General features: G+C 30.8%; 1 protein-coding gene across 2 annotated transcripts; it reads right to left on the reverse strand.

Moving 5' to 3' along the window:
• Positions 1-2,114: 2,114 nt before the first annotated feature.
• On the reverse strand, positions 2,115-19,358 carry LOC139525349 (translin-associated factor X-interacting protein 1-like). 2 transcript variants are annotated; one of them, XR_011664886.1, is made up of 16 exons: positions 19,206-19,358; positions 12,677-12,782; positions 11,998-12,243; positions 11,531-11,665; positions 9,581-9,650; positions 8,914-9,187; positions 8,344-8,455; positions 7,784-7,845; positions 6,764-6,853; positions 6,304-6,466; positions 5,653-5,781; positions 4,989-5,159; positions 4,174-4,416; positions 3,631-3,737; positions 2,581-3,090; positions 2,115-2,477 (listed from the first exon to the last, which is right to left on the reverse strand). XR_011664886.1 is itself a non-coding variant. In XM_071320569.1 (15 exons), exons 1-15 carry the CDS (start codon positions 19,247-19,249, stop codon positions 2,892-2,894), a joined length of 2,151 nt encoding a protein of 716 aa, XP_071176670.1. In that variant the 5' UTR covers positions 19,250-19,358; the 3' UTR covers positions 2,115-2,891. The 2 variants fall into 2 exon arrangements, 1 of the variants encoding a protein (XP_071176670.1); XM_071320569.1 differs by having other exon boundaries at positions 2,115-3,090.
• Positions 19,359-24,357: the final 4,999 nt, after the last annotated feature.

A 24,357-nucleotide genomic window follows, 5' to 3' on the forward strand; every position in this document is an offset into this window, starting at 1 on the left:
GTGGTCATCTCCTTTCTTACTTGGCTTTGTCCACAAAAACTGGATTTTTCATTTGATTTAATAGTAATTTACAATAACGAGTTCAATGTCCATAAACAATTGAACAAACAAATCAACACCATGTTATACATATCTTGGGTTTGACCAGAGGCTATTTTTTGGGGGATGGGTTACAACCCCCTTTTTTCACTCATTTAAAATTAAATTGGAGTAACAACTACCGAGACTGACGGTCATTTGATAAACAGAACATAAGAAAAGTATTGAATTTAGGACTGTTAAACAGTTACAATGTTTGTGAGTGACAGCTGTTGTAGAATATATTCTAAGACTATTGTATTGTACTAATTTGATTGTTGATCGATCTTGTCAATACACTTCATTGTATAAATATTGCAATTTACCTTAAGGTTTGCCAATACATGTCTTTTACCAGAATTTGTTAGAGAGCCTTATTATAAAAATGTTCATGTGATTAGACCAATTGTTGCTTGATTAATGTCCAGTTGCAATTATTTCATGCATATTCAGGACAAAAACTCAAAGTATTCAATTTCAATAGACAGCATCTTCAAAAAGGGGCTACAGCCAGGGATGAAGGATGGAAAATCTTAACTTCAACTGAAAACTAACGGCATGCTTGATAGGGCAGACATTTTGCCTTGCAATATTGAAAAGAACGATTATTGTCAATGAAACAGCAACTCAACAACACAATATAATCTGTAGCTCAGTAAACAACTATTGTCAGGTAGTTATCACTAACATTGTCAGGCTACATGCCCTGTTTCATATGCTTTATCAATTAAGTAATAATAGGCCTCAATGTAAACTTCTTATCAAACCGCTTTCATAAAGACTTTGTGTTAATACACTCTCTTTGTCAAATATGTTAACCAAGAAACTAACCAGTATACATGTACTTGTCAGTGCTATTTTTTGTCTAATAATTGGTTACAAAACCCATGGACTTGACAAAACTCACAGCATTATCACAAAAATCAGTGTCATATTGTTTACCCCAATCCATAGGTTTGCCAGTGTATAGTCCTTGTGTCAAACAGACGACCTACACAAAACTCATGAACTAGTAGTGCACTCCTTTCGTCAAAAGAATTAACAATGAACTCATAGGGGTTTTGGTCACTCCATTTCTGCAAAAGTTGAACCAAACACCAATGGACTGCATGGTGATGCGTTTCATTTGTCATATGTATACCAGAATATTAATGGACCATCAATACATAACATTTGATAGAATGTATTTTAAAAACTGATGGACTATATATCAGTGCACTCTGTTAGTCAAAGAGTTTACATCAAAACATTTAGTGTCAGTGCCTTCCTTTATTTGGCAAATGATTAACAAAAATTATAGAATGTCTGAAACAAGGTCAAATTCTCAACTCAAATTTCTTCAACCTTTTGGTGCACTCATTTCCCTAAAAAACTAGTTCTTTGTCAGTTTTTTCCTACGCATATTGTCCTTGTCAGTTTACCTTATTGCAATTTTTGTTTTATTTTGCTGTTGTTAATTCAACTGCATATTAAAAATCAAGTACCTACCCCCAGTGGTTTCACATAAACTGACCCATAAATGACAAACTTTTAAATGTTAACTAGTCAAAAGACCATAGCTGATGGAGCATGGCCAAATAATCTCCATGGAAATTCAAATGAGATGTGCCAATGCTTATACAACTACCATTGACATACCTCTAGTGGTTCACCATAAACTGAGATAATCACAAGCTAATGCATTGTTGATGTCACCACCACCAGAAACAGCATATCTCAAGGCGAGATGAAAAAGAAATACTCCCAAAATCTTTGACTCTGGTCTCTAGAATATGTAGTTATGCCAATGTCAAGTACCAATGACTGTCTGATATTGAAACATACACTTCAATATAAAATCTGATTGACTTGATTGCAAAGATTTGAAGAATTTTGTAACTATGTACAAGGCCTGTTTCTAAAAAATCTAAAGTGTTGTCTCTTAGACACATTTCCTGTTTCCATTCTAAACTCTATGATTTCAAATCAAGTATGACACAAAATTATAAATACTATTCACTGAATACTATCAAGTAGGCATAAATCAAAAGAGCAAGACTTTCTATACTTTTTATATTTCTTAATAGTGTGTTTTCATATATATACATAAATATAGCACTGAAAGTACCAGATATTTATTATCAAGACTTGATTTTCAATGTCATCTCACAATTATTGTTTCCCTGAAGTACATACTTTAGGGTGACATTTAATATATAAACAATACAAATCTGATAAAACATATTTCTTAACAGTTTATTTATCTAAGAATATTCATAAGTTTAAAATAATAAAGCTTTTTGGACGGTCTTATAAAATAATAAACTTTCATATCACAGATTTCTTTCTCTTACAAATGAAATAAATAACAATAAATTAAAAATTGATAAAAATAAAATGTCATATATGTAAAACCAAAACTGGAAATAAAGAGAAATAAAGAGAAAAATATGGGATTTTTTCCTATATTATAAATGTGTATGCAAACTATTTAAAAAATTTTTTATATTGTATTGAAAACACAGTTTGTAAGGTGAGAATTTTTATTGATGGGAAAGCTAAATATCTGTATGTTTGGCAGTATACACCATATTTCTCTTTTCCATTACTTTTCTTCAACTAAGATGTTTTCTGGTTTTTTTTACATATAAAAGGTACCACTTATTGGTGCTTAAACATTTTAAAAACATATGAAAACTAAAATGATACATTCACACATACAAGAACATCCACCCTCTTCCATACAACACACAAAATATCACAGACAAATAAGTCAAACATTAAAATGCTAAAAAAAATATCATCTTCATTTGAATTACATATTGATCATATTTTTAAAATTTCCTCCCCGACCGTCTGACATTGCCATTCTGTAATCTACTAATTACTTTAGATAATTCTATTGATTCTACTTCAGCTATTTTATCTGGTGTGGTATCGAAGACCCATAACACATATTTGTCCATTGTCTTATTATCAATTTCAGGGTCTGCTAAACTTAATCCTCTCTTTAATTCATCAACAGACACAGTCCTGGAAAATAAAAGATGATATTTAAATATGTATAAATTGTCATTGGTCATACAAATAAGTTATGTCACAGTATTGTTTCAAAGTTTCTAATGGTTAAGGTACAAAATGGTATCTTACCTATGTTATATGTTATTTTTGTTCATATTACAAATGACAATATACTAGTTTTGTTTTATGTAGTGTTATATTTAAAATCCATTTTGAAATGATTGATCAATGACATTTCTATTGAATATCCCTTAATTTTGAAGCAGAATCCTTTGCATGTATTAATTTAAATTTAATTTAAAACTATTTTTTATTTTAGATGAGCTGTTACCACAGATACATGCTGATTTAGAGTACAGAATAAAATATATTTTCTCTTATTTTATTACTTTGTTTCAATAATGTTTTTTTTTTTCATATATTGATGAATGAAGTCATATACCTGTGCTGTTCTTCTTCAAATCAAATTTTATACATAAAATGCTGCTTTATATTTTGTTTTGTTTTTCCCGCCATTAATCTAGGAAACATATTTACAATCATGTGACCTACTTTAAATCTGATAATTGTTGTTTAACATCTTCAGCATAATTATTTCTTTCTTGTTTAATCCATTTTCTAACTTCATCAAGGAATGGTCCTGTTCTTCCTTCATCATCCTAAAATATCCAAAATAGTAAATAAGGGAGATAATTCAACAAAAAAAGTTTTTTTAATCATATGAACTTAATTCAATTTCCATGTTTAGCTTCTAAAATTAATCTCATGAAAGAATCCTACTAAATACAATAAGAGAGAAATAGGGAATATAGAATATCAATTTAAAAGTCAAACCACAACTATGACAGAACTAACAACATGTATTCTGACAAGAATAAACAGTTTTCTCAAATACAGACATCACAAAGTGTATATTAACAATCTGTATAAATCAAAAGCCCTAGGATAAAACTCTCATCAAATGCAGCTCATTAATTAATCAGTTCAGTTACATTTTATGTAGAAAATTTTGAATTTCAAAATGCAAAACAATTTCATATGAAGATAATTTTAAAATTCACATTGAAATCAATACAAATGAAACAAATAACAAACCTCTTTAAACATTTCTTGATATTCAACTTCGTCTTTGTCTCTAGCATCTAATTCCACTTCAGCAGCAGAAACAATAGCTACAATCATCTCTGGATCTACTGTAGGGAAGACCTCCTTCAAACCTTGCCGTAATCCGTCCCTGGTAATCTTCCCAGGGTTCCCTTTATCAAAATCTATTTTGTTATATGTAGCCATTAATTGTTCTATTTGTTCCATCGTACCATGATAAACTTCTTCATCAATCTACAATATATCAGATTTATAATTAAAGACTCATCAATCTACAATATATCAAATTTATAATTAAAGACTCATCAATCTACAATATATCAGATTTATAATTTAAGACTCATAACACTTAATTGACAAACATCCATATAATTTCTTGTTGTTTAAAAAATACTACAGTGCAAAAGCAGGGCTTAGAAAACATGAAAGGTCTCTTTGGCTTTCTTATTACTATAAAAATCTGCATGCTTAAAATAAAATTTTAACCTGAAGTTATCATTTTTCCAATAAACAAAAATGCAAGAGTTATCTTTCTTTTAATAAAACAAATAGCATAGAAATTGTCACAAGTATAAAACATCACAATCTTTAAAAATTTACAGTAAGCAATCTTTTTATAGTCAAAGCTGTTCTGTTTCAAGATACATTGTACTTTAGGAGTGCTTTTGAAAATCTCTAATATAGGCCACATTTCAGCATACTAAAAAACTCATACAATCTCTTTTCAATATTGAGGAATATTGCTAGTCAAATTTTACAAAAATAACTGTAAGACTACAATTGTGACCAAAATTTATCTTAATTACCTCCCCTGACAGTACACCCTGGAACAATCCAATCATCTCATCATGAGCATATCTTGTGCAGGCATCCTCTAAATTATAGCCCCATTCAATCCTCATCTGTTCCATGGAGAACCTTCGACTCAAATATTCATACAGGAAGTCCTGCATTTTATCCCGTACACCATCTGTTTTCTATAGAAAATATATCAGTTTTAATAAACTATAGAAGTTAAAAATGTCAAAGCTTACATGTTTTTTAAATGATTTTTGAAGGCCATAGTGTCCCTTGATTTAAATTTGTGATGTGATACATGCATACTGAAGGCAATTCTAATATCCAAATAATCTCTATGAAAATAAGGTTACTATAGATATGTTAATGCTAATATAACTGCATTCAAAATATAATTGACTTGTTATAAGTGGTTCCCTTTTAACTGACATAATAGCAATCTTTAACATATTAAGTATGTCTGTTACAGAAACAACTGGCTATGTCTTGCCTCAGAAACTTTCCCAAAGGTTACGAGAATTATATTTTTATTTTATTGTTGATGTATAAATATAATGGGAAAAGTGTGCATTCCTTTGTTATTTGTATGTTTTTTGTAACTTTTTTTTATCCATGTTGTTTATTACTTGAAGTATGAATATAACTGATATTATCAAGGGAGATAATCCTTACTCCTGCATCATTTGCTGCCTTTTCCCTCCAAATATCTCTGATGATTAGTGAGCAGTCACGTTTACCAAGTCTTCTGTTCCGTACTTGCCCCTCAACTCTCAAGTAGGCTGGAATTTCAGGTCCAGTTCCCTAATAAAAAAACAGATATCCTTTAAAAGATAACAGTTAGATATTATAATTACTTCTATTTTATTAGTTCCATATTGACAACAAAATCAGCATACACATACAAAAAAATGTACCTTTGATTATTTAACAATGAGAACACTAGAGTGCTAAAAATATCATTTTGATGACAAAGTCTGACAAAACGCTTTTCAAATCTCGTTTTGCTTTTAAATTTGCTACAGTTAAGTATATGGATAAATTAAACATTTCTCAATTCCTATTAATATTTTTTGTTTCAGGAGTGTGAGAATTGTAAAATATCTAATTATAAATAAAATAAAGCATATTTTCATAAAAAATGGCATTATTTTCTGTTGAAAATAGATTCTCATACATATACTTGACAAACATATATATAATACCATTATACAATTCATTCCTCATTATATTGATTAGTTTGCCCCTTAAACTATTTATTCCTTACATTGATCGTTTTTTTAAACTTTTGAACAATTTATTCCTTGTATTGATTGGTCAGTTTACCTTTCCATCAAAATACTCAGCTCCGCCTGCATCAGATCCCCCACCAGCAGCAATCTCATTGAGTAAGACATCTACACATTCATTGGTTGATTTATTCTGTGATATTTCCTTCCATCTACCCATACCTCCTTGTAAAATATCTGCACACTTGTCCCAATCTGGTCTAAAATTACATGAAATTTAATACACATTAGTATTCAAACTTGAAATAAAATTTTTGAGAGAAACTGGAATTATAAATTCAGACGGCTATTAATGTTGTTAATTTACAAACCTAACATAAAATTGTAAACAGTGAAGTTTGAAACAAAGTTTGATTATAAGTATAATCTCAATACAATTATAAGGACACTTTCAAGATACTGGAAATACAATTATAATATTTTTATTCATTTGATATAGTTACAACCTTAGTAAACTAAGTCAAAAGATAAAATTCTACAGATCTTTAAAAACAAACCTTGGTGTTGAGCTTCTTTTCATGGTTTCCAATTCCACATAAAATTCATCTCTCTGTTTTGTTATCTTGGTATGCATTTCAAGAAGGGCACTGCAATTAATGTTGAGCACATATTATGACATTCAAACTATGGACACCCTTACTCATAATTCAAAGTATAAAAAGCAGAAAGCAGCTGTCAGACTGATTCAAAAAGAACTAACCAGTTACAAATAATCGCTGTGAAGCTGCTCACTATGTATAAAGTTCTTCTTTTCAGAATTTTTTACAAAGTGTGACTAGAAATTTTACAGTCATTTAACATATTTAAAAACATTTGTGAACAAGAATAAGTCTGTGACAACTAACAAGTCATCCCTGTGACCCTGTCGAGCTGCTTACCAAATATAAAGATATTATGTTCACTAGTACTTGAGAAAAGTGAGATGATAAATATCTGTTAAATGAACAAATGAATGGATTAGGTGTATACATTATAGCCCCTACTCTTAGAGCGACAGTATTATTAGTTGTGCAATGATAATCTAGGCTTACTTTGAGTTTCAGTCTAATCCCTAGTTTACTGCACAATTCTATATATATATCAACAATAATCTTTTACTAAAATAATACAATTTAATGAGGGTCGTAATGGGGGTACCTTCATGAAGAATAATGGTAAAAAATCTTGCCAAAATGACATTAACAGTAATTTGTGATGAATGACCATAGACATAGGAAGATGTGGTATGAGTGCCAATGCGACAACTCTCCATCCAAGTAACAATCTATAAAAGTAAACAATTATAGGTCAAGGTACGGCCTTCAACACATGTATATTTTCTTTATGACAATTAAAAAAAAATGATTTTGACAAATCATTTAAATTTTTTCCCAAAAATAATGGTAATGGATAATTATTTGAGACCTCTGATGAATCACAATAAAATTTTATCCAATTTAAGAAACTCAAAATTAAGACAATCATTTTCTTCATATTCAATTTAGCAACCCCACCCTATGAAATTAAAAATAACCTACTCATGTTCAGCTTTCAGTTTGGCAAAGTCATCTTTAGATATAGTATAGTCTTCTTCCATTTTCTGAAAGATGGAATAAATTGATTATTTACTCAGAAGTACAGGTAATAAGATTAAATTCTATTGTAATAATGAAGATTTCATTTCTAAAAAAAATTATTGGATATCATTTTGCACATTTAACTCTTTCAAACATCTTGCAGCAATATAATTTTTAATTTTTCTTCCATTGTTGATGTTTTTATATAAGAAGAAACAATTGTTCTACTTGCATTTAAAACTGAAAGGTTTGAAATTTCTTCTTTCAAAAGTCAATGAATGTAATTGCCATTGTATCTACCAAGAAATGCTTTTACAGGCAGAAATAAACACTTTTTAGATTTAACTTCTAACAAGAAATCCTCTAATATATTTATAAAATTTAATTTTCAGTATTCAATTTTGAACATTCTCTCCTTGCTCATTTGAGACTTTTTAGAAAAATAAAAATTCATGAATAAAGACAAAAAAGATTTTCTACAAATCGTTTCTTCTATAGTTTTCATGATATTTAACCCTTACCTGGGATTTGATAGTCAGAGCTTCAAAATCTCTTCTTGGTATAACATCTCCATAATTGGCTACCATATCATTCAGTCTGGTCGTAGCACTTTTCTCGTCTATTCTGGCTTGTCTGTCAGGAAAATAAATAAGATGAAACTTTTGTTGTTTATATACACATTTTATAATTATCAAAAGTTTTTCTATTATAAAATCTGATTCTTTTCCCAGTGTAAATAAAGCAATACATGTTTAGTTAAAAAAAAAAAAAAAATTCTAATCCCCCTTAAGAAAAAATCATCAAATAATGTGACTGTATCCCTAATTCAGCTTCTATTCATAGATAGTACTCAATGATGAAAAATGTTGTACAGAAATAATCATGAAGGTATAAAGATTCTAAACTTGAGTAAACATAAAATCTTTTAAGCATCATTTGATGTCAAAAATGTTATACATGTACATAAAGACTGTTGTATAGTGAAATATAAATTTGTCCAGCAGAGTTGAGTAGAAAATAGTAAACAGTTTCATAAAAAGTCATCAAAATTGAAGCAAAAAAAACTATATCGTGTTATTATCTCCCTTTACCTGAGAGCAATTTTCATCATTTCTGGGTCATCCTCGACAGCCTCTCCTGACATTGTTGGTTGTTTGCTATCATCAGCCATCTCTGCTGCTCTCATTTCATTGATGTCTTCAATCAACATTTTCCTGGCATCACATTCGTCCCTGTAACGTCTGTATTCAGCTGCTAGTTCCTCCTGTAGTTTATACACCTGACTGTTTAAATCTCCTCGTTCATTGTTCATAGCTTGTATTCTTTCTTTTAAATTCTTGTTTTCCATTTTTAAATCTGTCATTTCTGTAAGCAAAATTTTATAAATTACTAAAAACACTCAAAAAAAAACCAAACAAGCTTATATAAATAGAAATAAGTTTTAAGAAAGAAAAAAAAACCATTGTTCTGAGATCATTTCATTGTCCAAAGCATCATTATGTTTTCAAAATGAAATGTTTTGTATAGAAAGTGACAAGATTACTAAATTTAGCTAGATTTTCATTTGTGCCCTTTAATTTTTTATTTGATGAACCAATATCCTTAAATTAAGAATTAAAAAAAATTAAATGAATATTAATTTTGTCCTATCAATTAATTATCATATACTAATTTCTTTAATTGTATAGCTTAATTTTTTATCCAGTCATTTTATTTGAAATCACACAAAATGTGTTAATAAATGAATGTATAAATTACCTTGTTTTTCTTCGTCTCTAATTGACATTATCTTCTGGTCACATTGTTCTGATACAGTTATTAACATTTGCTACAAAAAATAACAACATTACTTTGAAGAAATCTAAATTTTGGGTTTTTTCCATTTCACAGATACATAACTTCTCAGACTATTAAATTCAAAATCAATAATGTTTCTTTCGCCTATGTGAAATTGAATGAATGAAGGAAAAACAACAATATAAACAATTTCTCATACCAGTATTGCCAGTAGTTGCCTTTTAGTTTTCAGTTTAAATCATATGTGTACTGTTTCTTTCCACACTTTGTTTTACAATTCACTTAAAAACGTAAAACTTAAAATACTTCCATCTCTTTTTTCTTACAATTTTTGTCGTAAAGACATAATTAATGAAAATTTGTGACAATTGTGGCTCCAACATGGTCAAATTTGACATGGGGCCTTGGAGGGTTAAGTTTAACCTGACAACTCATTTAAAAGGACCTGTTACTTTAAAAATGTTCAAAACCAAGAATTAGATCAGTTTAGAACTTTAAAATTTGCTTAAAAGTGACCTGGATATCTAAGGCATTTTTTCAACTTGACCTTGTGACCTAGGCAGAATACCCTAGCAGGGATCTCCATGGCCTGTTTAACAATGGCGCCCCACCATCATTCAAATGTCTTGCACCATCGTCAAATGACCCGTGCCATCGTTAAATTGTCTTCCGCCATCGTTCAAAACTGTTATCTTTTTTATAGCTCGACGCCATTTTTTTAGCAATTATAATTAAATGCATATAATTGCATAACCTTAGGCTTTTTATATATAATCCAATACAGTTAATTCTAACGCCTGAGGGATATCCGGATTAAGACCTGAGATTGTACAGGTTGATCAACAAATCAGATAGGAGAATACTATCTGAAGATCGATGATTGAATCAACTAAGTTTCCGCAAATGCTTAAGATAATTTAGATTAAATAAATAGATTGATAATCCAGTTACAAAGAAAACAGTTTAACAAGTCAAACACATGCTTTTATTTTGACTTACGCAATCAGCATCCCCCTTTTTAAGTGGTACAAAATATTAAAGACATAAAACAGTTATTATTATTTCATCGCAAATAACTCGAGTTCTGCTGTAAGGGTACTATAGAATTACTTTAAAAGTTAAAGAGTGAAAACTTAATATTTCCTGTAAAGAAATTTCGTATTGTAATTCCGAATTCATTTCGTAGTTTACAATCAAAATTATACATCCGCGTTTTCGGTTTTTTATTCAGACGCGAAAGATGCATGTTGCATAGCATCAATTTGCTAGATAAAGTCATTAAAAACCTTTTTTATTTGTCAACGTTTGCTTTACAAATCCCTATAACCTATTACAGAACCCGTACGAATCGTTTTTTTTATTGTTGCTGCAAATGAGCCATACCGGTAATGCCTAATGGGTTCATGACTTCTGAATAATTTTGACAGTGTCCATGAAAAATAAGCTCCACATGATTTTTAATCCCCATAACAATTACCAAAAATAGCAAGAAAACTACATGGGGACCTTCATGACAGCTTTTGGTCATTATCTACTAAAGGGGTGACCATGAAGGCTTGGCAGTTGAACGGTTACAAACGGCAATTATTGAAAATATTTATAATGAAAATTCAATTAAATATAATTTGAATAAGCAATAAATTAGCATGTTCACCATTCCTTATATGGAGGAATGAAATACTTTCAATCGCGCTACACTGTATGGCATAGACACGGTTTGTGATAGTGAAAGTTCCTCCATCGTTCAATTTTCATCCATGGAGATCCCTGCCTAGGTATCATTATGCTTATGATTCAGTGAGTGAAAGATTTATCAGTCATGATTTGAGTTACTAATTATAAACTATAGAATTTTGACAATCTGAACTATATATACATGCATAATAAATATCAGGCATCTACTTCACTTACTTTTAATGGTTCCAGATCCCTAATCTGTTGTCTCTGATAGGCCAACATCATCTCATATTCATTTTTAATTGCTGATAAAAGTGGCTTATAAGTCTTGAAATCTTCAATCAGATATTCAAACACTTCTCTGTGTGCCTGCAAATACCAAAACTTGGTTAGTAATTATAAACCAATAAAGAAAAAAAGATTTCTTCAGAACGATGTAAATAAACAATATATCTAATATGTGAAGAGATGTGTATCATGAATAAATACAACCTATCCCTCCTTTTTTCTGAAATAAAAAATAATAAAAAAAAACAGATGTGTTCTTCATGTAAAAGTTTACAAATTGATGATTTATGCAATAAAACACTGTATATGCTGACTATTAATTTAGAAACAAGTAACTATGATGTGATGTGGATACTGAGATCGCTGTATTATCCAAGTTATGTTTTCATAAATGCATTAATTTTGAAACTTACCTGTAATCTAAGTTCATTTGGCATGACCTCTGTAACACCTAAGGCCCTTAACTCTTTCTTTAAGTAGGTTTCTAATTGGTCCAAAAATCTTGGTTTTGGAATGACTTGAGGTTTACCAAAATCTTCATCATTATATATGACCAAGCTTTTATTTTTGGACAACATCATGGATACATTTCCTACAGCATGACCACTGGCATGGGCTGGCCATGTGTCGACCTCTCCTGATATAGTGTCAACATAGGGCTGTAATTAAATAACAATTTAAATGTGTGTATCTCCTTCTTAAAGATTTTGGAGGTTCCAAAATTTGTTGAATTATATAAATTAAAGTACATGTCTATATTTACAAATTGACAAATGGCATTTTTGTTTGTGTAATCGTCCTAAACCAAACGCCGGCTTTCTATAAAATTTGAAAAGAATATTTATAACATAAATCGGTGTCCCTTCTATTATATTTATTATCCAAATTATTTAATTTTTGGGTGTATGCTATAACTAGAAAGGTAAATAGACATTTCATATCTGTAATTCCACTTAAACCATAAATTAGATTTAAATGAATATTTTAGAGAATGTTTGTTAATTAATACCTTTTTCCTGAAATGTAAATTATGCTAACGTCTGTCTTACATGAATTGTTTGTTCCAGATAATGAATATGTATATGTACTTACCCTCAGTGCTCTAGGGTTAGGTAGAGGATGAGATGTATCACCAAGTTTATAGGAAGGTCCAGTTAACCCATCAAACTTTGTAGGAGGCATTCCTAATGTTTTAGCCCTATTAATAAAATAAAATAAAAGTATGGTTTACATAGTCACTAAAGCAAATGCAGTCAACAAGAAATGTAGGCTTAAGAAACAAAACATGAGGAAAAATAAAAATTCTGGATATTTTGGTCCTCGAGTACATGTATATCATGGTGCATATTGGATTTAAAAAAGAAAAAAAAGTATTTGCAAGAGCTTATTTTCATTGTTTGCATATCGTCAAAGCACTTGGATACTCTGGCATCTTTTCATTCAGGTAAAATTCATTTTAATACTAATACTTTTATTTTCCTTATCATAGGGCTCATCACATCCATAACAATCAAGTTACAGACAATAACGGGTCTGTTCGCACAAAAAACACATTCGCATCCCACACGTTCATTCCCCGAGTCAAATCTCCCTATTTTTTTCAAATACAGGTTGAATTATTAGATGTTATTTAGATGTTTATATCAAAATATTTATTTTCTATAAATAACAATTCATGAGGTCTTCTTTTAAGGAAATATTTCTTTTTTGTATTTATATGATTGATATTATTGATATGTGTTTGGTTAAAAGTAAGAAACAAGTAGATAAACAGCTTTATAGTAGTAATTACTATGAAGATTCTAAAAGAAAAAAATATGAAAGATAATTAATATTAATTAAAGATAAACAAGGAGTCTAATGCTGTTTGGAATCTTTTGCCTTTTTTTTTTTTTTTTACAAATCTTGGAGACAGATGACTTAGTTTTAGATCATCAAGACACTATTTTTTATTCAGAGTATGAACTTATGAAGTTTGAAAGTGAAAGGCACTTTAAGGGAAACATAAGGCACGCACATCAAACCAAACACAAGAAAACAAGAAATAAAACACAAAAACATGTGAATTAAAAAGGCCGTAAATGTTGCATGAAATTAACCCTCGACCCAGATTCGTCCATCACAGGTAACATCTCATCACCTGCCTCATTTTACTCTTTAACCCTTTCCCTTTCAGGCATTTTAGACCTTTACTTATCGAAAAGACATTATTGAAGTTTAAATGAATACTGCATTCGCATCAATGGTCATACACATGCCATGTTGGGCTCAAATGAAAGATAATTGGTAAAATATTTCAAAAAATTAAGTTTGAAGATAATTCGTCATTTTTTGGTCACGTGGTATATTTCCCAAAATCACGTGACTGTTGGAGAAAAGGTGAAAAAATACGAAATCCTTGGGCAAAAAGTCATGCAGAGACATATTGGTGGGCTAATAGGGTCAGGTTTTGGTGGAAACACAATGCCTCGAGTCTGTTGAAGCCATATAAGTTATCATAGTGGTATAAATAGACGCATAAAGTGCTATAGGCCTTGAAATAAAGATGTCCGTAACATTCAAAATAACTGATTTTAGACGGCAATTTTGTCCGATTTCAAAATTGGACCCTAGTTATTTGTCTAATTCGTGTTCAATCAATCAGCAACCTAAACTTTGTTTTTACAAGGAAAAATTCATTGAATTACCAATGCTAGCTTGATCTGGGACACCCTTGACCGAGCCCGATGGAGCAAAGGGGGTAAAAAAAGGTGGGGGGGTAATTTGGCACACACATTCTTTTTAAAAAATTCCGTAGGTTTTCTTTTTGAAATTGAAAGTAAAGTTAAGTTAAGTTACATTTAATATAGGAAATTGTTTTTCCACCTCCGGCAGTGAGATTCGAACTCTCAATCTTAGCGCCTTGGGATAGATCATCGTACCCCTGCGCCACTGACATTGTAATGATTTTATTGAAATTTAAGTACTTAAGTCTACTACTACGGAAGAAATTAAAAAAAAAAATAATATAAAGATTCTCCCCCAGTTTGTTTTCTTTTCGGAATTATGTGTTCAGATGATATTTTTTTGTTGCCAAATGCATGATTTTTACGCAAATCTGGGAGGAATCCACTCTTTAAAATGTCATTTTTTCATTGAAATATACATGTTCCTTTATTCAAACAAAACTGTTTTCAACTTTAGCACACTGCAACACTTACGAAACCATGTTTTGTTACATCTATTTCAACTTTGCCAAAATAATTTAGAATATTTTAGTGGTTTTTGTCTCTTTTCTCGTAATATCTTTTAGAAATGACTTCGGATTTTTAGCGCATTTCAAGTTTGTGATTGCGCTGCTACAATAAAAATTACATTTGCAACTAGTGTACAAGTTAGAACTATTAGTTTAATACTATTCTTCAAAAACTCTCTGCACAGTTATTGAGAAAAGTCATAAATCCTCTTAAAAGAGCAGTTTTCTTTGCCCTTCTTTTTGAGAATTTTCCTCAAAATTCGAAAAAAAATAAATGGTTTTTACAGAAGGATTACACATCAGTAAGGGGCGACTTGTTTATTAACTAATAATGATAGAGGTTTGATGCACCTTAAATCGCATTGCTGGTTATCTGAGGATTAATTTGAGCCCTTGACCACATCTGTACGTCAGCAAATGGCGACGGAACAAGTCTAAATGCACCCAAAAATTCTTGAAATTGGCTTCACCGGTAAGCTGTACTGGTGTGAAAGGGAAAGGGTTAAGGTCCCTATACTTGAATCTGGGTCCATTCGAGCCCATTCACGTTCGCATCCACTCATGTTCGCCCCCTTTCACTGTTCTCACCCAGTCGTGTTCGCACCCAATTTTAATTGGTTTTGTGTTTAATATTTTTGTAATCAAGTATTGGCAACTGTATTCTTATAAGTATAATTGTTGTCATTGTCTCAAAATAAAGTGAGACAGCATTTTTTTTTTGTGTTGAATAAATCTTAATCATGTTTCGGAAAATGTATTGTTAAAAAAATAATAATCCTTTCTAAATATAGTCATGAGTGGGATTCTGTCAAAGTTTTATTTTGTGTTGAATAACTCTTAATCATGTTTTGGTTAATGTATTGCTATGACTTTGTTCCACTGACTTGTTTCAAAATAAAGTGAGATTCTGACTACGGTTATTTTTTTTGTGTGTTGAATAAATTTTATCATGTTTTGGTTATAATTCGTGTATTGCTATATTTTATTGTTTCATTGTTTCAGACCAAGCTGTTAAAAACAATTACCTTTTGTGTTTTTCATTTAAAATCTTCATTGTTTTACTCATACCAAGCTATAAATACATTCAGTATTTACACTGTCACTAAAGCAATTTAAAACAACAGTCATGTTTTTCCAACTATTTAACTGGAATTTGAATTAAAATTGGGTGCGAATGTGTAGAGTGCGAACGTGCGAGGTGCGAACGTGTAGGGTGCGAAAGTGTATTGGGCGCGAACGGACCTAATACCTCTATACTTAAAAGTAAGAGTAAGGTTACCGCTATTGTATGTTCCAGAATTTAGAAGCCAAACAGCAATTTAAAGAAAACTAATATCAAGAATCCAAGAAATAGCACTGGTCAAGTTTATACCATTTACTTTATAGTACAGCCCGAAGAATGCCCTCAGATTTGAGGGAATCTCAAATTTCACAACTGATTACCATCACAGTTTGAAGTCCTTGTAATTTATATATCACTCTTCCCAATAAACTGACCACAGATGTTACACATAGATTATCTGATAAGAAAGTCAACATTTTGGCATTTTTTGTCCTTTCTTGAAAAATAAATATGTCTACTACATCTAACATTATATATGTGTGTATTTTTATCAATCATGTTCAAATACATTTAAAGGAATCAATATAAAATAAAGTTATGAATATTTTTTACTAATTTTCATTTTTTTTTAACGTAGAATAGATTGATAATTGTTGTCATTTTGAAGATTAATTTTGTTAAGAAATAAATATTCTTTTTAATTTTCACATTTTTTTGATAAATTTTATTTAATGATAAAATAAAATCTCCCTAATATTTAAACTTTTTTTTTATAAAATATTCATAAAGCAAAGACAACTTTATTTACGCCTGATTAAAGGTATCTTCAGTCCGTCTTAAACATGTCAGACACCTAGTATTTGGAGAAAAACTCAAAAATGCTTTCAGCAGTTCTCATGAAACTTTGGTGAATTGTTTATATCTATTTATTTAAGCTCATTTTCGCTATATAAATTTTAGATCTCACATTTCCGGGAATGCTATGGGAATTTAGTAATGAAAAGGAGTGATTTTCTAGTTTTCAGACAATAACCTTAAAGTGCTTTGACCATTTTTCGTGCAACTTTGTTGACCTATTTATATCTATTAAGATACCCCCCCCCCCCTTTTTTTCATAAATTTCTGGTATGACATTGAGAAGTTATTAATCTGTAAACTTAAAAAACTGTTAAAAGGGCGTATCATGCGCTCTAGCTCATGGCGCAGTTGTTTATAATTTTTATGCCCCTCCTACAATAATAGAGGGGCCTTTATGTTTAAACTCTGGTTGTAGCGTCGGTTTATTTGTCCGTCCTTATGTCTGTCCCACTTCAGGTTAAAGTTTTTGGTCAAGGTAGTTATTGATGAAGTTGGAATATCAACTTAAAACTTAGTACACATGTTCCCTATGATATGATCTTTCTAATTTAAATGCCAAATTAGAATTTTACCCCAATTTCACTGAACATAGAAAATGATAGTGTGAGTGGGGCATCCGTGTACTGTGGACACATTCTTGTTGTGCTTAATTTTCATTTTTAAAACATCTTCAAGTGCTGGGGTTTCCCCCTGTGTTGAAGACCCATGGGTGGCCTTCATCGGTTTTCTGCTCTTTTGTCGGGTTGTTGTCTCTTTGACACATTCCCCATTTCCATTCTCAATTTTAATTCATATTTGAACTTGTTTTCTCTTATTTTAAGCGTTTGATCTCACTCATTTTAATGCAATACTATAAAAGTGGTTTATAAACATATTGCCGGGCAGCCCCTCTATTCAGTGGAAATAAAAAGGGGTGTGTGTCCACTCCACATTTGCATGTGAACAGAATTAGGTAATATTTCAGCCTAAAAATGACGAATATATGGATTGGTCCTGAACCTGATTGATTTCAATATATCTATTTGAGTACACTGACTGCCTTAGAGGGGCCTGCTCCGGTCAGGCTTCAGTGATTCCCTATTTTATCAATCAAATTTCTCACAGAAAAGAGGGGGCTTGGCTCCCCCTCTAAATCAGCCTCTGGAGTATCCCCATAAGTGAAACCAAATTCGAACCATTCTAAGTATTATAAGAAAGGAAACATATAGCTAAGGGATACCTGATGAGGAAAGGTGACCGTAACCGAAACACCTCCTTTAGTATTAGAAACACAGACCAGATTTTGATTTTTATTCTAAATATACACACACAATAAAATCTTTACTACAAGCTTGCAAAAATCAAAATAAATGCTAAAAAAAAGTATTCCATAAAAACCTTTTCTAACAAGAAATATGTATCCTTCGCTTTAAATATATGCACATGAAAAATAAAAATTAATTACGAAGGACTATTATACGATAGACTGGATTGGTCCTGGACCCTATAATAATAATAATAATAATAAATTCTTTATTTAAAGAGGGTAACTCAATTAGAAATAGTCTAATTTTCATTGAGGCCCTCAAACAAAATACATGCATACAGTTAACATTCATACATTCATACATTAATTTACAATATATATTACTAGTATATACACAATTCAATCATTGAAATATACAAAGGGTAATAAATGACAATATTTGATATAGTTTTGTTAGAGGAAACCAAATTAGTTGACTTGCATATAATTTTCAAGAAATTGATTATAACTATGTTTCTTGAATAATTCCACATTAGGACATTTCTTTATTTCGAGGGGTAAATTATTCCATACTTTGGTTGCAGAATAATGAAAAGATTTTTTATAAAAATTTGTATTTGGTCTTGGAACAAAAAGATCATTATTAGAGACAGATCGTAAGTTGTGGCGTTGCACATCATCAATATTTAGTATTGCTAAGTAATCAGGTGTTAGCCCATTTACAATTTTATACATTAGAATTGATTGTTGGTATTTTATTCTTTTGATATATATATATTATATTGATATCAATATAATATTAAAACATATCAAATTTGATAAAATTAAAATATTTATCATAGCATTTCCAAATTAGCTGCAGAAATCATAAACAAAAATTAAATTTTAATATTATTTAAATGAATTTTTAAAGTAAATTTTTTTTCATTCAAAATACCTTGACTATGAGAATATTGTGTAGACAAGAATATAAAATGTATTTAGTGCAGAGGATATGGAAATTAAATAATCTTGACCAAGCTAACCATCTGTGTTCATTTGATAACATCAGTGGACACCAACTGTGAATGAAGCACTTAACCTAATCATTTAATTGCTTGTATAAACAATCAATTACATGGTTTCAATGTTGAATATCAGGGAAAATCCGGGCTGTTCTCTAAAGTACATTCATCTTTGCAAAACAGAACAGAAATCATAACATTTTTTGCAAAATTACCCATTAAGAGGGGGAAGGCGAGCTACTGCCATTCTTCCGTCCATTTCAGTTGATTTATTAAGCAGAAATCAATGTGTACTCGGCATTTATTTACATTCTGCATGTAAAATTATGGAAAATGGCGTCGTCGTCGGGGTAACAGTACAGTTTACGTTAAGTCGTTATAGACAAGGTTTATTAAATTATTGATATTTATTAATTAATTTTGGACGTTTCATAAATGTTATCAATACAAATTGAATATAATCCTGTTGCGTGTATAGTGATAATAGGAAGAATATATACAAATTATAATATTGCGACACAGAGTACTTGACAGCATCGGATCCATATACAGACGGACACTGACCAGTTCGATCGTTTTCAGTCTGATTAAAACCAGCCCCACTAGTGACGGGGGCTGGTTTTAATCAGACTGGCTCGTTTTAAACTGGGACTTTTATACTTATATAATATGTCATAAAAAACATTTAAAAAAAAACTCAAATATTAAGAAATGTTTGATGTAATGGTCTTTAATTGTCATTGCAAGAACTTTGCCAACATATACACTCATGTTAAAAACATTTTTTTATTCGGATTTTCGCCTGAAAAGCTTTCATCTAGTAAACAACTGTCAACATTAATTGGAAAATATGCTTTAAATGATGTTTTGTTAAATTCAAAATTTCAACTAAAAAATATCATGTTGCGCAGCGGCATAATTGTGTTTCACTTTACTTTCTCTATAACGTGACTCTGTACTTTGAAAGATCCCGTCAGTATGTTATTGTTCATAATATGTCATTATAATATATTTCTATCATGAATTAGAAAATACGTTGAACCACAAACGTCAAAATTATTCAATCGCGTAGTGGAATGAACTATTTGTGGATTCTTATAAATTCTATAGAACTTTTGGACTATTTTAAATCTCGGTCTGTTTCTGAAATTAATTCTTACATACTTTTGTTTATTTAACCCTGTATGCTAACATTGCCCATGTGAAATTTAAAAATTGTTTGTATAAACATTGAACGACAAAAATATGTGACGTGTAAAATTTTCAGACACGCTAATCAATGAATGTGTTTGTAGATATATGTTTTTGAGTTCTGTTAAATTGTTCCTTTTAAAATTGTTACACGATGATAACTGCTGTACCCATATTTTGACTATTTTATTTATTATGTCTGTTTAGTTCACGCATCATTGTAAATATAACGTAAATTGATGAGACTGTCAACAACGTGAGAGGTTTAGCGCTATAAAACCAGGTTTAATCCACCATTTTCTGCATTTGAAAATGCCTGTACCAAGTCAGGAATATGACAGTTCTTGTCAATTCGTTAATGATGTGTTTTGTCATTTGATTTTGCCATATGATTATGGAATTTCCGATTAGATTTTCCTCAGAGTTCAGTATTTTTGTGATTTTACTTTTTTCTTTATTATTTTGTTTGATTTTGAAGCATGACGTAAATAACAGTAATCGAAAAGTAATATAATTACTTTTGATAAAGTAATTGATCGTAAAAGATTACATACAAAAAAAAAAAGAGTAATCGATTATTTATTGATCGATTCTTATTGCCGAATTACACAAAGAAAACACTTCATATAACCGAATGCATGTCAGTAATCGAGCCCTTCTCTGATTTAAGGAATGGCTACCACTAACATAAGACAAAAACTTGAACTAGCCAACTGACCAACTGACCAAACAATGAAAAGTCATTTAACAAAACATTCTCGGCGCGCCTTAATCATACTGACCAATGGAAAACCTATAAATAAAAATGTAATGTTCTGCCTGAAAAACTGTAATAACTGTAAATAAAATATGTTGACAGGGCCGTAACTACCTATGAATTTTCTAAACCAAAATTTTTTTTTGCAGTAATAAAATGAAATATTGACAATAAGTTCACGAAGAATTTGAATTTATAGTACAAACAACACATTCCAAGTTTACAGTTTTAACAGTGTCATCATGATACGTGATATATGTCATTTTCCGAATTTTTTATCGATAGTGAAACGTTTCAGTATATTTGTTTGTTTGGTTTTTTTTTTTTGTTCGTGTGGCTGTCCGTATGTTATTCAGTATTCGTACGAGAACACATATTTAACTTTGCTTTTCGATAATTTTGAATAAAACATAACTGTTCACACTTATTTAGGGACTCAATTAAGCATAGGAAGTTCCCTTTGTATTGTGAATCTTTAATAATATCGGAAATTCGTTACCAACTGAATCAGCAGTTGGATCATTTTTTTTTTAATGTTTCGCGATCGTACGAGAACATTATGGTCAATGCCTTAGTAGTTAAACACTCCCATTTGTTGTAGCATGGACTTTCTATACTAAGTATATATACTAAGTATATATACTAGTATAGAAAGGCCCTGCTGGTTGTAGTTATATACATGTTTGTTCAGCTTTCAAAAATATTGAAATTCAAGGTCCTCGATAAAAAAAAATATATCTTGCGTTCTATGATCTTGCTTTATATGTTTTTTTTAACTTACCAGTTTGATTTCTAACAAAAAGATTTTGAAATACAAATAATAATTGTTTGCATAAAAATTGCTTCCAGGATCCAGCAATACTGATGTTTCTTAAAAAAAAGTAAATCGAAGGAAAACGGGTCATTTTATATTTTATTGCTCGGAGAAAAACATCCGCGGTCACAATGTATTTAATGTTCATAATTAAAGGTCAAAGTATGGCTTTCAAGACAGAGCATTGGCTCAACCCGAACAGCAATCTCAGTTTGTTTTTGCATAAAAATTGCTTCCAGTTCAAGCAGTACTGATGTTTCTTAAAGTAAGGAAATCGAATGAAAAAGGGTCCTGATGAAGGTAAATCCAGAAAAGCGCTTCGGACGCAATAATTTATTAAACGTGTTGTTTTCCATTTTTTTAGCCATTTTAATGAGAGGAAAAAATCGGCGGGGGCGCAGCTCTTTAAGGTGCCTCATTCGGCGGCCCCCTAACCCCTGCCTCCCCTGAATTCGAACCCTAGTTACGGCCCTGGTTGAGTATATTTTATTAGCATAAAACCTTAACAATATAATAAATAAAAAAACATAACACTACCACACATTCCGATAGCTTTAAAATGACGCGTCTCGTCATTCTTCGAAACTGATGATAGTTAACTATATCTATAGAGTGGCTAAGGCTACTTTTCAATGTTATCCTGAAAACAACGGTGTCCTAGCTAGAGATGGAATGCAGTAAACTTTTTTTTTAAGGCAGTTGCTATCTGTCCGACTAGCCGGACGAATAGTACCAGGACTTTTTGTCCGGCCAATACAATGCGCATTTCACTATGTGTGTGTGCGTGTAATATTATCTTTACAGCACCAGGGGGTAGCAAATGTTTGTAATCTTTATTGTTAGGGCCTAATCTTGTAACTGGTATTCGAAATTGTTGTTTTCTTCATACGAGTACATAGTCCAATGTGTATAACGAATAAATAAAAAAAAATCATATGTATCCCTTTTTTTTTTATATAAGAAGAGAGATGAAAACTTGGGTAGTGTTTGACTCGTGCATTTCAAGTTAACGTAAAGGATTTTGTCTAGCTGAAAAAAGGTATGTCTGTAGTTATCCATATTTTGAGTTAGAGGTGGGAGATTTTTCTATAATCCTACCCACTAAGAAAAAGGAAACAACACTGTTAAAATCTTCTTCAGAAATTCTAGGTGGGATTTTATTTCATTTACGTGAGAGGGTCGGGATGACACGGTGTACTCCTTTTCCAAAATTCCTCTTTTCTTTTTTCTCCTGACCCAGCTTTGTTGTCTCGTGTATTTCATAACTCCACTTTTTATAATCCTATATCCAACGTTTGTAACCTCAATCCCCCCTATATACCACTTCAAGGGCTACTTGCAAGATTCATTTTCGGAATATAACTAAGCTAAATGTTATTCAGTTAAAAACGCAATTATAAAGGCCTTTCTCAACTACTCTCGCTTTGAACATCTTTTCCACCATTTAAACAGTTGTAGCGAGTCGAATAATTTTGTAAAACTATAGTTCTCCGATCTTTTATTTCCCATTTTTCTTGTGATTTCATTTTTTTAGTCCCTTTTATAAGATTATATCCTTCTTTATAGTTCATACTATCGTGTTAAAGTATATAAACTAAAGTAAAGTAAAGTAATCTTTATTTAAAGTCGGGTTGCATATATACATAATAACAAGAACATGAGCTCTTAAGAGTCCTTTAACCGACTGATATTAATAAACAAAACATACTATGTAATAACATCAGATACACATACAATGTAATAACATCAGATACACATACAACACAAACATACAGACATCACATATATATATTAATGCACAAATAGCGCATGCAGAATAAAAGCTAAGCAAGATATATTAAAACAAATGTCTAATATCAGTACGTATATAGCAGCACATAGTATTTATATCAGAGTAGCACATGCAAACTTTAACATTATAAGCACAAACAAAAGACTGCATGCAGCTATAGCAAAGGTAATGCATAAGCAAAAGAAATAAATGGCTAAATAAAAAAAAATAAAAATAACTGCAAAAAGATAAAACAAAAAAAAAACAAGCAGGTTTTGAGATCAAGTTATGGGGCAGCAAGTAAGTACATTATTTACAAGAACTACATGTACATTTTTCTGAAAAACACCAGGTGGAGATACATTTTTTGAACTGGCCAAAAGGTGATAAGCTCCTTGCCTCATTTGGCAAGGAGCTTCAGAGTTTTGCTGCCTCATATAACTAAAGCTTTTCTTACCATACCTTGTTGTTTTTGGCCGTGGTATATCTGCTATGCCTTTGTACCTGAAGTTATATGATTTTTTTTAATATTTACTAATTTATTAATTATTTTATATGTCTCTAATGCCATGGGTCTCAATCTTCTGATTTTTAGTGCTGGTAGCTTTGACTGTTCAAGAAGTGTATTGTAAGAGTTTGTGTAGTCGTCATAAATAAATCTGAGTGCTCTTTCTTGTATTTTTTCTATTTTCTTTGTGTTTTGTTCACTGCAGAAGGTCCATGTAAGAGGACAGTACTTAGCTGAGGTCCGACATGATAAATGAGTGAGTTTTGAAAGTCTGGTGAGATGAGCGCCAATTCTTTTTAGAACGTTTAGTTGTCGTGCAGCTTTTT

The sequence above is a fragment of the Mytilus edulis genome, chromosome 5, assembly GCF_963676685.1.
Source record: "Mytilus edulis chromosome 5, xbMytEdul2.2, whole genome shotgun sequence".
Lineage (NCBI taxonomy): Eukaryota > Metazoa > Mollusca > Bivalvia > Mytilida > Mytilidae > Mytilus > Mytilus edulis.

Bases quoted from the DNA above. Each gene is read 5' to 3' on its own strand.
- LOC139525349 (XM_071320569.1), bottom strand. From the start codon at position 19,249: ATGGACGGAAGAATGGCAGTAGCTCGCCTTCCCCCTCTTAATGG. The intron at 9,188-9,580 runs GTAATTTATACA...TTTTGCTTACAG, and splicing joins TAGAGACGAAGAAAAACAAG to AAATGACAGATTTAAAAATG. The intron at 5,160-5,652 runs GTAAGGATTATC...TATTTTCTATAG, and splicing joins AGGCAGCAAATGATGCAGGA to AAAACAGATGGTGTACGGGA.